This window comes from Stegostoma tigrinum, chromosome 2 (genome assembly GCF_030684315.1).
Source record: "Stegostoma tigrinum isolate sSteTig4 chromosome 2, sSteTig4.hap1, whole genome shotgun sequence".
Taxonomy (NCBI): Eukaryota; Metazoa; Chordata; class Chondrichthyes; order Orectolobiformes; family Stegostomatidae; genus Stegostoma; species Stegostoma tigrinum.
Window position 1 is genome coordinate 73,820,907 of NC_081355.1, and position 14,184 is coordinate 73,835,090.

Below are 14,184 nucleotides of genomic sequence, written 5' to 3' on the forward strand. Positions count from 1 at the left end.
TGCCCACATCCCACAAATGAATAGAGAAAATAAATCTAATTTTTGTGTTCCCTAATGATATCAAACATAAACTGGCCTTTACCTTTTTCTGCATTCCCAACTTATAGCTATACAATCTAAACTCCTATTTTATTTAGTTGAATAAGAAAGCTGATTCCCTTGGGCTCCTTGGATTTAAAATGAGAAAATCACAATTGTTGATCCTGTGCTATTCCCACTATTTTTATGGTAGTAGGTGACGGGTCAGGTAAAGTTCTATCTCCTGTAGAGTTGTGAACGTCAGTGATTTTGGCATTTGAGAGACTTGAGCAATAGATAATGAAGGATTTTCCATGTTCATTCAAGAAAGTGAAGGTTTCTGTAACTTTTCACTGCTTTGAAAATGGAATTATTTTCAAAGTAAATTTGGGAATTCACTGTCATTGCTGGGCTGTGCTGATTGGCTAAAATCTAATTGGGGTATAAATTTCTTTAATTTTTACAAAAACACTACTGGGGCAACTTTTGTGGAACAGAAGTCATTTTCAGTAGTTTCTTGTCATTTAAACTCATCTCCTGTGTCTCTTCTGGTTCTTTGAATTTTCCTCTGACCTGCATATAGTGGCTTGAACATCCTTCGCCACATGTTGAAAGCTGAGAGTGACTGCCATTGATATGAAGGCTATATTTAACTGAGGTATGGCATCAAGGAGCCCTAGCAAAACTGGAGTCAGTGGGAATCATAGGGAACACCTCTAAGCTTGTCAAAGTCATAGGTGGCACAAAGGAAGCTGGCAATTGTTGGAGGTCAGTCATCCCAGCTCCTAGAGGCCCTCACTCACCACCATTTTCTGTAGGGCTGTTAGGTATAGGCAATAAATGCTGGCTCAGCCAGTGATGCCCATGTCCCATAAATGAATAAAACAAATCGTCTTTGATTGTGGCCCCTAAATTTACAAGGCAGAGGCATTTTTAAATTTATTCATGCTACACAGTTGTCATTGTTATTGTCCGGATGTGGTCATAAAATTATTTCACAATTAATTTTTCAAAATATATATTTCATAACCGCTGAAAGAAATGTCCAGGTAAAGCAACCTTGCCTGAAACTGTCTTTGCCAAGGAGAGACACTTTCTGGGCTGTTCCAACCAACTAGCTGTTGAGCTTTTGCTCTCCGGAGAGGATGTTTGTGAAATGCTGACAATGGGTCACTGGGTGTGAACGGTCTCTTCGAGGTGTCATTTCTGAATGCGTGATTTGTACTGAATGTTCTTCTTCTGGGAGACAATTTTGATTCAATACCTTCATTTTCTAGGCAGATAAATTTGAATGAATACTTTCCACTTGGAACCCAGTTAAGGCTTTGTTGATTAATAAACATAGCTGTGATTTTTAAAAAAAATCAATAATAATTCTTTGGATGATATAAGTTGTCAGACAGGAACAACCTTCACCTTTCACTGATTTGGAAGTCATGTGGACACTATATCATACATAGGAGGTGAAATTTGATACCTGTGCCTCAGCCGCAAGTACATCCAATTGCATCTATATGCATCAATGAAAAAGAAGTGTCTGCGCCTTTGAGGAGTCAGACACAGAGAACGCATGAAAAGCATTTTTAAGACTGGCAAATCAAGGTAAGCAAATGCATTGGTTGACAATTTATTTCCATATAACATTGCTTTAAAAGAGTCAATATTATTTAAAGCTGTAAAAAGTTTGTAAAAAGTTTGTTATTTATAATGAAAATCCCACAGCGAGAAGGTAGATACTAAAATAAGGAGCAGCTAGATTATTAGTGGGATCTAGATCTCCACATTATTTGAGTAAAATTGGAATTTTAAAGTGTAGAACGTTAAAATGAGGAAGTTGATTACAGAGATACCCTGGTTACTCCAAAGCTATACACGGCATTTGCCTGACTGTGCAAATTTGCTGAGTGGTGTGAAGTTCCTGTCCTTACTTCAGGGATAGGATCTAAACTCACCAGAAATAAGGACTTGTTTATTTCAATGCAAATATCTCTCTAATTTTGTGATATGCCTTAAGTATAGCCAAACAACCTCAGACTCTACATTACTCAGTAATGATTCCTCAATCTGATTCATTAAGGAGGTAATACAATAACTTGTATTTATATTTTCTTTAACATAGTGAAATGTTCTGAGGTGTTCTAAAGAAGACTTGCTAAATTCCAAGTCACACAATGGGATATTAGGGCAAATTCACAAAACATTAGCCTGAAGGATCGGTTTTAAGGAATGACTTAAAGGAGGAGGGGGTGATAGAGAGGTAAATAGGATAGTGAAAAGAACTGTAAAGTTGAGGTCCTGAGTAACTGAAAGTGATGAACCCCAGTGGTGCAGTTAAAATCAGGGATGTGTAAGAGGTCAGAACTAGATGAGTGCAGACCAGTTAAAGGGTTGTAGGACAGCAAGAGGCCATAGAAATAGGAAAGGGTAAGGGCAATGAGACATTTTTTTTAAAAAAGATGTGTTTTAAAATTGTGATATTGTCACACTAGGACATTGTAGGTAAACAAGGACAGGATAATAGATAAACGGGACTCAGTGTGAGTTAGAATAGGGGCAGCAGATTTTGGGTGAGCTCACTTTTATGGGCAGTGGAAGAGGAAAGGCCAGCTTGGTCTGAAGCTATTGAAATGGATTTCCCCCTAACACTGGATCGATAAGAACACACAAGGCAAATGTACTCCCCCTAGCTCCAGCTGGATAGCAGTGGAGAGATATTGAAGGAGGAGTACATGGTAAACCATGTTTAAAGCTGTGGTCAAGTTGAGAAGGAGGGATATTTCACTAAAGTCACATTAAATATTTTATACCTTACTTTGATTGGGACAATTACAGTGGTGAAGGGAAAGCGTGGATGGAATGGATTAAGGAGCCTAATTGGAAGCGTTCACACTTGGACCTAGAGGATTAGTGAGCATAGTTATTTATTCTGTTCATACAGCTCCCAGATGCTCTGTACAGGATGTCATATTTATTGGCCTTGTCTACACCATGACTTTCAGTTCAAAACCCATAACAAACAAATTGACAAGTTCAAGTGTGATTGAAACCTGGTACAACTCATTCACCAATGAATCCAAAATCCAGACGAATAAGGTTCTATTCTTCTCAAGGGCAACTAAGCATGGGCAGTAAATGTTAGCCAAACCAGTGAAAGCCATAAATCGTGAATAAATAAATGAATACAAAAAAAATTCTAATCTAGTAGCAATGCAAAGTTTCTAATTCTTCACAGTTTCCTAGAGTCAGCACAGATGCCACCTTCGTTTTCAGGAAATAGGATCCATGAAATGGCTCATCCAGTATTTAGATCAAATTTTGCTTCTTGTAAGTTTAATTCACACAACAGTCTCACTGCTTTCTGCTTTTTCTACTTTCAATAGTTTTCAAGGGAAGTGGGAATCCCAAAAATCATGGTTCAAGAGTTCAAAGCAAACAAAGTGGAAGATGTTGCTGCCTGTGGTAAGCCTTTATTATGTATGTTTTTCAAGTACTGCACTATGTATTTCACAAGATCTGAAGAAATGTTATAAACAATGCAGTCAAAACTAGCCTGCTCATTTTAAACACGAACACATTTACATCACTATTAAAGAGAAACAAGAATTCTGAAGCTCAACTAGATATGAAACTGCATTTGAAATTTGGAAAGAATTTTTTAGTTTGAGATTTTCAAGTGATTATCAATTGGTAATCTATGTTTGTGCTGAACATTAACATTATGACCTACAACGAGTTAACTAATTGACGAGTGGGCTTTTCTGTATACAACTTGATTTTTGTTTTTTTAAAATGATGGTATGCCACAGTTAACTGCTCACTTTATTTGTAAAAGGGGGCATGTGTTGGAGAGAAGGACTGTTAGTTCACCAGTTTCCCAGCGTGATCACGGGTGCTACCATCTTATAGTAGGAAATAAATTTAATTAAATACATTGTTTTGTATCATTCCTCTTCCAGTATATGTGGATCCAATATGTTTTTCTAGCCTTTATTTCTCATGTTGCACTAATCATTTATCTGTGAGTAGATGAGTTATTTAGCACTATGTAATGAAGATTCCTTAAAACAATTTGTGCTGCAATATTAACCTGTTATGCATCATCATTCATGCAGATTACTTGTTAGGAATTGTGGACTTATCTAAATGCGACACCAAGTTCACACAAGTGGAGATGGATAGATAGGCTTAATATTAGTGCTGGGAAACGTCGAGAGTGGGCCAAATTGATTTCCATTTAGAAGTATAACAGTTAATAAATGACAACTAATTTGAATTCAGTAAAGACAAACTATGACAGGCAAACTTGATTTGGTTCTTCTATGAAATAATGAAGAAACCTGAAGTAGAGTTATTCAATCATAGAGCCAAACAGGACGGAAACAGACCCTTTGGTCCAACTTGTCCATGCCATTTAGATATCCTGAATAAATCTAATCTCATTTGCCAACATTTGGCCCACATCCATCTGAACCCTTCCTATTCATGCACTCATCCAGATGCCTTTGAATGTTGTAATTGTAGCACCTTCCACCACTTCCTCTGGCAGTTCATTCTATACATGGACCTCCCTCTGCATGAAAATGTTACCCTTTAGATCTATTTTACATCATTCTCCTCTCATCTAAACCTATGCCCTCTAGTTTTGGACTGAGTGTTGATAGGACTTTGGAAAGATGTTTCATAAGGTAACAGAAAATAAATTTGACAGCAAAATGATGTGGAATTGAGGGTTGTGAGATACCTTAGTTGTGCATATTTATGTAACAGAGGTTAGAATTTGGTTAGTAAACAAATTTTTTTGACTTGTATATGATTTGTAAGATGTAGAAATGTTGAAATATTGAAAGTTATTAATTCTGATTAAAGAACACTGTGATAAAACATAACTGACTATGTTCTTAAGTTTCTGCTAAAAGTGTGGTTTGTGCAATTAGTGCTTGTTGAATTATTTTTGAGGCCATAGACATGTACAAATTGAGATCAGCGGGAGGACACTTGACCCCTCAAGCCTGCTATTTCATTCATTAAAATTACAGCTGATCTGATTACTGCATCCTGCTCAAAATAAGCTTTCACCCATTTGTTTATCAAGAATTTATCTATTTCTTCCTTAAAAAGGTTGAAAGACTCTGCTTCCATTGCCGTTCAAAGAGTAGAGTTCCAAAGACTTACGATCTTCTCTAAGAAAATAATTCTCCTTGTCGCCATCTAAATGGATGGCCCCTTAGTTTTTTAACAATAATCCCTAGTTTAGAACCTCCACAAGTATAAATATTCTTTTTGTATTCACTCATCAAAACCCCTCAGAATCCTATGTGTTTCAATTAAATCACCTCTTACACTTTTGAACTCCATTAGGTAGCTATGAGTCTAACCTGGCAACCTTTCGTCACGTGCAACCGATCCATTCCTGGTGTTAGCCTAATAAATCTTCTCTGAATTGTTTTCAATACAAGTACATTTTTCTGAAATGCAGGGACCAACATGGTCCACAGGAATCCAGATGACTCAGCCGTGCCTTATATAGCTGAAGCATAGTCGCCCATTTTGTATTCAATTTCCTTGCAAAAAACAATAACAATCTATTTGCTTTTCCAACTATTTGGCATTGTGAAATATAATAGCCAAGGCAGATTTGAGACCAGAATTGGGAGAATATGATGAACAAATTGCCTTCCTTGGACTGTAATTTATCTCGTGAGGTGACACAAAATAGAAGCGTAAGATCAGTTAGAGAGATAGTAGGAACTGCAGATGCCGCAGAATCTGAGATAACAAGGTGTAGAGCTGGTTGAAAACAGCAGGCCAAGCAGCATCAGAGGAGCAGGAAGGCTGATGTTTTGGGTCTAGACCCTCCTTCTCTATTTCGAAGGAGCTATCTCATTTCTAATACTTATCATGTGCAAACAGCAAGGACATTTTTTATGGGAAGTGTTCAATGACAATGTAGTGCTTTCCTTAACTATATGTGAAAAAAGTTAGGATCACAAGGAGAGATTAAATTTACCTGTCTCTGAGCACAAAAAGGACAAATGCGCAGATTCCTCTCTATGCCCACGTTTCAAAAATACTGAGGAAGGCTTTATTTTTCATGAACTACTGCATGGGGAATATGCAGAGCAGACACAGTTGGAAAGCAACCACTGAATTTGATTAGAAACAGTTAAGTGGATGTTTGTGACTGGTGTGGACATATTGGATCAAAGGGAAGGCCCTTTTTCTATGACTCAGATCTCTATAACTCAATTACAGCATTTACAACCAACCATTTGATACAGCGGGGACATTCCACACTCATTGTTTGATTAACAGCTCCATGCAGTGTAAAATCTGTCTTTGTTGTGGGCTATGAAGAGATTTAAAGGCCATTCCAAAACTCTACCCTTTCCCCCATGCCAATAGATCTCGGACGTACTGTTAGCCCTGCACACAGGAGAAAATATAAATAAACATCTTACAAATCATAGCTCAATACCTTAAGTTGTATATAGCAGACTACATTTTATTGAAAAATAGTGTCATCATTTATAAACAAAAACACATTTTGGTTGCTGTTGAAAAGTTTAATATTTCTTTGATTGTGCAGCAGAAATCTGTAACACAAATGGTCTTGGGGGAACATGTACACAATTTGCAGAAAGTTAGCACACAGGTGCAGCAGGTAATCAGGGACGCAAATGGAATTTTTGGCCTTATTTCAAGGGTTAGGACACAGAACACAAAATATTACAGGGCAGGGACAGATCCTTCAGCCCATCATGTTTGTGCAGATCATGATGCCAATGTAAATTCATCCCATTTGCTTGCACATGGTCTGTATGCTTCTATTCCCTGCCTGCTCATGTATCTGTCTAAATGCCTCGTATTTATACATGCTTCTACTGCCTGCTGAGACAGTCTGTTCCAGGCACTTACAGTCCTCTGCGTTAAAAATAACTTGCTTGTGCATTTCCTTTAAGCTTTCCCCCTCTCGCTTGAAACCTATGCCCCCTAATATTTGACATTTCCACCTTGAGAAAGAGACCACAACTATCCACCCTTTCCATATCCTTCATAATTTTATAAACTTCTATTAGGCAGCCCCTCAGTCACTGACACTCTAGCGAAAACAATACAAGCTTGTCCTACCTCTTCTTATAGCGAATACACTCCAATCCAGGTAACATCCAGGTAAACCTCTTCAGTATCCTCTCCAATAGCCTCCATATCTTTCCTATAGTGTGGTGACCAGAACTGCAAATGTGACCTGTTCAAAGTTTTATACAACTGCAACATGACTGTCAATTCTATACTCAAAGCCTGTCTGATGAAGGCGAGCATGCCATATACCTTCTTTACAAACTTATCCACTAGAGCTGCCAGTTTCAGGCAGCCAAGATCCCTTTGTATATCAATGTTCCTAAGGGTCCTGTCATTTGCTGTATACTTTCCTCTTGAATTTGGCCTCCCAAAATGCATTATGTCACCCTTGCCTGGATTAAACTCCATTTGCCATTCTTCATCCAACTTTCCACTGGATGTATATCCTGCTGTCTCCTTTCACATCCTTCCTCTCTATCTACAAATCCACCAATTTTTGTATTATCTGCAAATTTATTCATCAGATGACTGACATTTTCATCTAAGTCATTTATGTATATTACAAATAACAGAAGTCTCAGCACTAATCCTTGCAGAACACCACTGGTCACAAACCCCCAGTCAGAAAAATCACCCCTCCACGACTATCCTCTGTCTTTAATGTCCAAGCCAATTTTGTATCCAATTTGTCAACTCACCGTGGATTCCATGCAATTTGATCTTCTGGGCCAGCCTACCATGAGGGACCTTGTCAAAGGCCTTGCAAAAATCCATGTAGACAACATCCATTGCCTGACCCGCATCAATTTCCTTCATCATTTCCTCAAAAAACTCAATCATTTGTGAGACAAGACCTCCCAAAGAATGGAAGAAAAAGACTGCCAAGCATTGGCTGGGAATTGAACTCAGACCTCCCACAAGGCAGGTGAGACTTCTAACATCAAACTATCAATGTAACATGGGCAATATAAGAGGAGGGAAGTCTTACTGCAATTGTAGAAGGTGCTAGTGAGACAACATCTGGAGCACTGTGAGCAGCTTTTGTCGCCTTATTTAAGGAAAGATATCATCTCACTGGAGGTAGTTCAGAGAAAACTCTCTAGGATGATCCATGGTATGGAAGCATTGTCTTACGAGCAACAGCTAAACAGGATGATACTGTACTCACCAGAATTTAGAAGAATAAGAGGTAAACTTATTGAAACATATAGGAAGCCCCTGAAGGAACTTGACAGGGTACATGCTGAAAGGATGTTTCCCCTCATGGGAGAGTCAAGGACCAAAGGGTATAGCCTCAGAATAAAAGGAGGGAGAAAAACTTAAAACTGAGATTAGGAGGAGCTTCTCCTCTCAGAGGGTTGTTAGTCTTTGAATCTTCTTACTTCAGAGAGCTGTGGGGACAGAATCCTTGCATATATCAAAGGCTCAGATTGATTTTTGATCATTAAGGGAACCAAGGGTTATGGGGAAAGGGCAAGAAAATGGATGTGAGGCATATTGGATCAACCGTGATCCTATGAATGATGGATCAGATTTGATGGGCTGAACAGCCTACTCCTGTCCCTATTTCTAATGGTCAATCAGAATGAATGGATTTATTGGAAACACTATTTCGTGTGAATGTTGAATTGTATTGGTGACCTGTGCAAGCCATGACTTATTTGTAGGATGTTTTCATTCTGTTGGCACAATCCTAACAATCCAGCTAAGAATTACTGAGTGATCAGACATATAAAAAAGAGAATAATGGATTGCACCATGAGTTAAAAGATGTTAGAGCCTCGTTTGTTTCAGCTAAACCATAAAAAGCAGCACAGATTTTAAAGTTGCTGAATTTAGGGATTTGGGGATTATTCTCCTTGATGGCCGGGGGGACGAATCTTGCTTTTTTCTGTCCGAGTGCAGGTTGTATCGAGTTTTTTAGAGGTCTTTTCATAATGAGGAAAAGCTGGTTTTCTCACTGTAGCTTACTAAAATCATCTCATTGGCTATCAGTTCTTGTCACTCTCACCTCATTAACCCACCTTGCTCCTTTGTCATCCCAGTCAACCAATCTCAGCTCCATTCAACCATGCGCCATTCCTAGGACAATTTGCCACTGTTAAATATCACAGCCTTCCTGGCAGCAGTACTGGCACAATATTTGAATGGCTTCCATCAATCCGAACAAGCACAGTCAGTCCGCAGCTGCCCTACACATTTCCTAGCATTCGTCCCGGGCATGACAAACAATGGACATTTGGAACCTCACCCGGTCGGTAGTGTCCTGGAGCTGCTGTTGGCTGGGGTGATGCACAGCCAGGACGCCATCTTCCTTCAGGACTAACAGAAGAGGCCACAACACCAAACTATGTCAGCCTGGTCTCAGGTTGCCACTCAGGTCAGTACAGTCTCAGTTATCTGGGTGGACCAACAGCAAATGTAGGAAGAAGGTCAATGACCTTCTTCGTTCCACCAGTCTAAGTGCCACCATCTTTCTCTGATACTTCACATTCAGCTTATCTCTGTTACTTTACCCACCTCCCATTAATTCTCATGTTCTATCACTCTCACTGTTGCCCACAAAATTTTCCCTCACTCACTTTCACCCACCCCAACCCCCAAAACCTCACATGCTGTCATTTCACAGTATACCATTGTTGCCTTGCCTTTTTGCACTTTACCCCCTCAGTCAGAGGTAACAGGCTCACATTACTGTTGTATTATCTCACCCTTAAGTGTAAACACAAAACCAGGAAGCTTGTTAAGGTTGTCAATAGTTCTCAGTCAAGTCTAGGAAGATAGCTGTCAGTCACTAGGTGCCTGTAAAATAAGTCAAAATCAGCGTCCAATACCAGCCCCAGAACCACGGACAGGGTCCATGCTTTGAGTCAAGATCCTCTCCGACATAAGGGATGAAGAGCTGAACATTAGGCAGCCAACCCTGTGTGTTTTGTACTCACTCACTTTGTTCATGTCCCCATCTGCACCTAAAGTAACAGCTGTGCCACTCAGTCGCATCTTTGGAAGAAAAGAGCCCATAATACGACCAAAGGAATTAAAATGGGTGATGGGCTGCCTGACATTTGGCTGGGATCATGTGTGAGTTAATAGATAACGCGAGTGGAAACCTGTCCCTTTCATCACATATTGGCCCATTGTGGCTGCTGGCTGTCCCAGAGCATTGCTCTTCCTCCAGCACGGCCAGGCAGCAAAGAAGATGAAAGGACGATGTAATAAGAGAGTTGAACTTTGCGAAGGGTTTTGGTTGTAGAGAGTGAAAAATGGTTTTTAGCAGGAAAAGAATAATGAATTTAGACAAATAAAAAGCAAAGGGAAGGTGGGGGCTTGTTTCTGCCTTTCCATGCCATTTGTTGGAATCATCTTGCATCCATTGCCTGACCCAGTGTTGAAGAAGATTCAGCACTATCAAACTTGAGTAAAATATAGGCTTAAAAGAAAACTACCTGTAGAGCGATGGAGAATGAGAAAGGACTTGTGAAAGAATAAACTAATTACTCACACAAACAATGTAGATACAATGGGCTAAGTACATTTGATGTGCTTATTGCTTTTATGCCACTTAGTTCAATAGCAACAAAAACAAAAATCTTAATCAAAATATTGACAAATTTCCCACAGGATCCTTAATTGTTGGCTATGACAATCAAGGCTACCAGGAGGATGGGAATGCAGACGCTGGTCATCCACAGAAAGGAAAGTAAGGAATCATCTCACAATTCAGAGGCAAACAGATTTTCTCACTATTTTCACTGCAAACTAATTTTAGATTTTATTTGATTTCTGTAGAGGAAAGAGTAAGAATAAAGGAAAAGAGGCAACAAAGGCGGTTGGAATCTTTGAACTGGTTTGTTTTTCCTATTTTTCTTTACACAATAAGAATTGTATATTGCTGGCTTGGACATGAATACATGAATCATTTGGTCTCCATGGCAACTCAAAAAGCCGCTGTCCCATCCCTACTCCATTTAAATCCTGGTGGGTGGGAGGACAGTGGGAAGTGGGCCACCATCTCCCTGGATTTTATCTCCTCCCCTCACCGCTAAGCTAACTTCTGGGGTAGGGGCTTTGGTGGTCAAAATTCTTGCCCTGCTGTGGGATGATAGGCAGCAAAACTTTCTATGAGTTAAAGTTTACTGAGGACTGAGACATTTACAGAGATGATTTAGTATTTCAAGAATGCTAATGGAATGCTAACTTTCATATCTAAAAGGCTGGAGTACAGGGATGCAGATATCATACTAGGATTATGCAAAACCCTGGTTAGACCCTACTTAAAGTATTGTGTTTAGATCTGGGTGCCACACTTTAAGAAGAATGTTTTAGCCTTGGAGGGAGTTCAGGAGGGAGCTTTACAAGGATGATACCTGGACTTCAGTTATTAGCTATAAAGGAGTGATAAGAAAAATCAGGTCTTTATTCTCTAAAATTTAGAAGGTTAAGAAGGGATCTAATTGAAGTCTTCAGAATATGAACAGGTAAAGACAAAGTAGATAAAGATAAACTATTTCCACTGGTCAAAGACTCTGGAACTGGGAGCATAGTGTAAGAATTAGGGCTGAGATATTCAGGAATGATGTCAGGAAGCATTTCTATAAAGAGTAATGGAGGTTTGGAACTCTCTTCTTCAAAATGGTGGTTGTCATTAATTCAATAACTAAACCTAAAAGTCTGAGATGGACAATTTTTATTCAGTAAGGGTAGCAAGTGTTATGGGCACAAGGCAGACATATGGAGATAGACCATAGATAAGCCATGATCTTACTGAATGTTGGTGCAGGTGCAAGGGGGTGAATGGTCTAATCTTGGTCCTGTGTTCCAATGTGAAAGATAAAGAATCATAAACTCAACTTGAGGGTAAGTCGGATGTTATGGGGGAACAGCCAGAGTCATCCTCAGACAATGGATGGAGAAATGGAAGAAACCTGAAGACGGGTGTCAAACTTTTAAGCAGGCTGAATATGATAGCTTTAGTTTTCCCAATATTCAACTGAGGGAATTGGCGAAACAATCTAACAGTGCAACAGTATTGGGAATATCAAGAGAGATCGGGCAGAAGTAGGGCTCGCCCTTGTTAATATCCAAGCAGAAGCTGAAGCTGGATGAACACAGCAGGCCCAGCAGCATCTCAGGAGCACAAAAGCTGACGTTTCGGGCCTAGACCCTTCATCAGAGAGGGGGATGGGGAGAGGGAACTGGAATAAATAGGGAGAGAGGGGGAGGCGGACCAAAGATGGAGAGAAAAGAAGGTAGGTGGAGAGGAGAGTATAGGTGGGGAGGTAGGGAGGGGATAGGTCAGTCCAGGGAAGACGGACAGGTCAAGGAGGTGGGATGAGGTTAGTAGGTACGAGATGGAGGTGCGGCTTGGGGTGGGAGGAAGGGATGGGTAAGAGGAAGAACAGGTTAGGGAGGCAGAGACAGGTTGGACTGGTTTTGGGATGCAGTGGGTGGGGGGGAAGAGCTGGGCTGGTTTTGTGGTGCAGTGGGGGGAGGGGATGAACTGGGCTGGTTTAGGGATGCGGTGGGGGAAGGGGAGATTTTGAAGCTGGTGAAGTCCACATTGATACCATTGGGCTGCAGGGTTCCCAGGCAGAATATGAGTTGCTGTTCCTGCAACCTTCGAGTGGCATCATTGTGGCAGTGCAGGAGGCCCATGATGGACATGCCATCTAAAGAATGGAAGGGGGAGTTGAAATGGTTCGTGTCTGGGAGGTGCAGTTGTTTATTGCGAACCGAGCGGAGGTGTTCTGCAAAGCGGTCCCCAAGCCTCCGCTTGGTTTCTCCAATGTAGAGGAAGCCACACCGGGTACAATGGATACAGTATAACACATTGGCAGATGTGCAGGTGAAACTCTGCTTAATATGGAAAGTCATCTTGGGGCCTGGGATAGGGGTGAGGGAGGAGGTGTGGGGGCAAGTGTAGCATTTCCTGCGGTTTGAGGGGAAGGTGCCAGGTGTGGTGGGGTTGGAGGGCAGTGTGGAGCGAACAAGGGAGTCACGGAGAGAGTGGTCTCTCCGAAAAGCAGACAGGGGTGGGGATGGAAAAATGTCTTGGGTGCTGGGGTTGGATTGTAGATGGCGGAGGTGTCGGAGGATGATGCGTTGTATCTGGAGGTTGGTGAGGTGGTGTGTGAGAATGTGGGGGATCCTCTTCAGGCGGTTGTGGCAGGGGCGGGGTGTGAGGGATGTGTTGCAGGAAATGCGGTAGATGCAGTCAAGGGCGATCTCGACCACTGTTGGGGGAAAGTTGTGGTCCTTGAAGAACTTGGACATCTGGGATGTGTGGGAGTGGAATGCCTCATCGTGGGAGCAGATGCGGCGGAGGCAGGGGAATTGGGAATAGGGGATGGAATTCTTGCAGGAGGGTGGGTGGGAGGAGGTGTATTCTAGGTAGTTGTGGGAGTCAGTGGCATTTATCGACAGTTATCAAAATTACAATCACAATATTATGTCCACTGTATTTATATCTTTCACAGTTTAATGTGATGTATCTATTGATGAGGCATTTTGTTGTTTACAGTTTCGCTTTGCAGATCGATTGGACATACTGTTGATGTTACTCGGACTGATCTCTGCAATATTACATGGAATTGCTTTGCCTCTCGTGATGATTGTTTTTGGAGAAATGACTGACAGTTTTGTCAGCAGTGGTATCATGCCTAACATCTCTATTGCAGGTACTGAGAATGCTTTGATGCTTCATTCATCTAAAAAAATGAAATTATTACTCTTTTAAGCAGTTTTATCACCCAAAGATCATTGGTAAACAGAGAACCTTTTCACTTAGCAAACGTGATGGTGCCCTCCTGAGTGTTCAAGAACTCCCTTAACCGTGTCGCCCGCATTTCCCGCAATTAATGCCTTTCACCCACACCCTTCAGTAACAACAAAAACAGAATCCCTCGCATCCTCACATACCGCCCTACCAACCTCTGGATCCAATGCATTATCCTCTGACACTTCTGCCATCTGCAATCCGACCCCAGTACCAAAGACATTTCCACCCCGCCCCTCACCCCCACCCTTATCTGATTTCTGGAGGGACCACTCTCTCCGTGACTCCCTTGTTCACTCCACACTCCCCTC

General features: G+C 41.0%; 1 protein-coding gene across 1 annotated transcript in view; it reads left to right on the forward strand.

Annotated features, from left to right (window-relative positions):
• The first annotated feature begins 1,535 nt into the window (after positions 1–1,535).
• The window catches only part of abcb5 (ATP-binding cassette, sub-family B (MDR/TAP), member 5), a 100,060-nt gene continuing 87,411 nt past the window's right edge, over positions 1,536–14,184 (forward strand). The window contains exons 1-5 of the mRNA XM_059654618.1: positions 1,536–1,620; positions 3,399–3,477; positions 10,720–10,798; positions 10,888–10,945; positions 13,619–13,775. Coding sequence (XP_059510601.1) covers positions 3,429–3,477; positions 10,720–10,798; positions 10,888–10,945; positions 13,619–13,775 — 343 coding nt within the window. The 5' untranslated portion in view covers positions 1,536–1,620; positions 3,399–3,428. The remainder of the gene's footprint in view (positions 1,621–3,398; positions 3,478–10,719; positions 10,799–10,887; positions 10,946–13,618; positions 13,776–14,184) is intronic.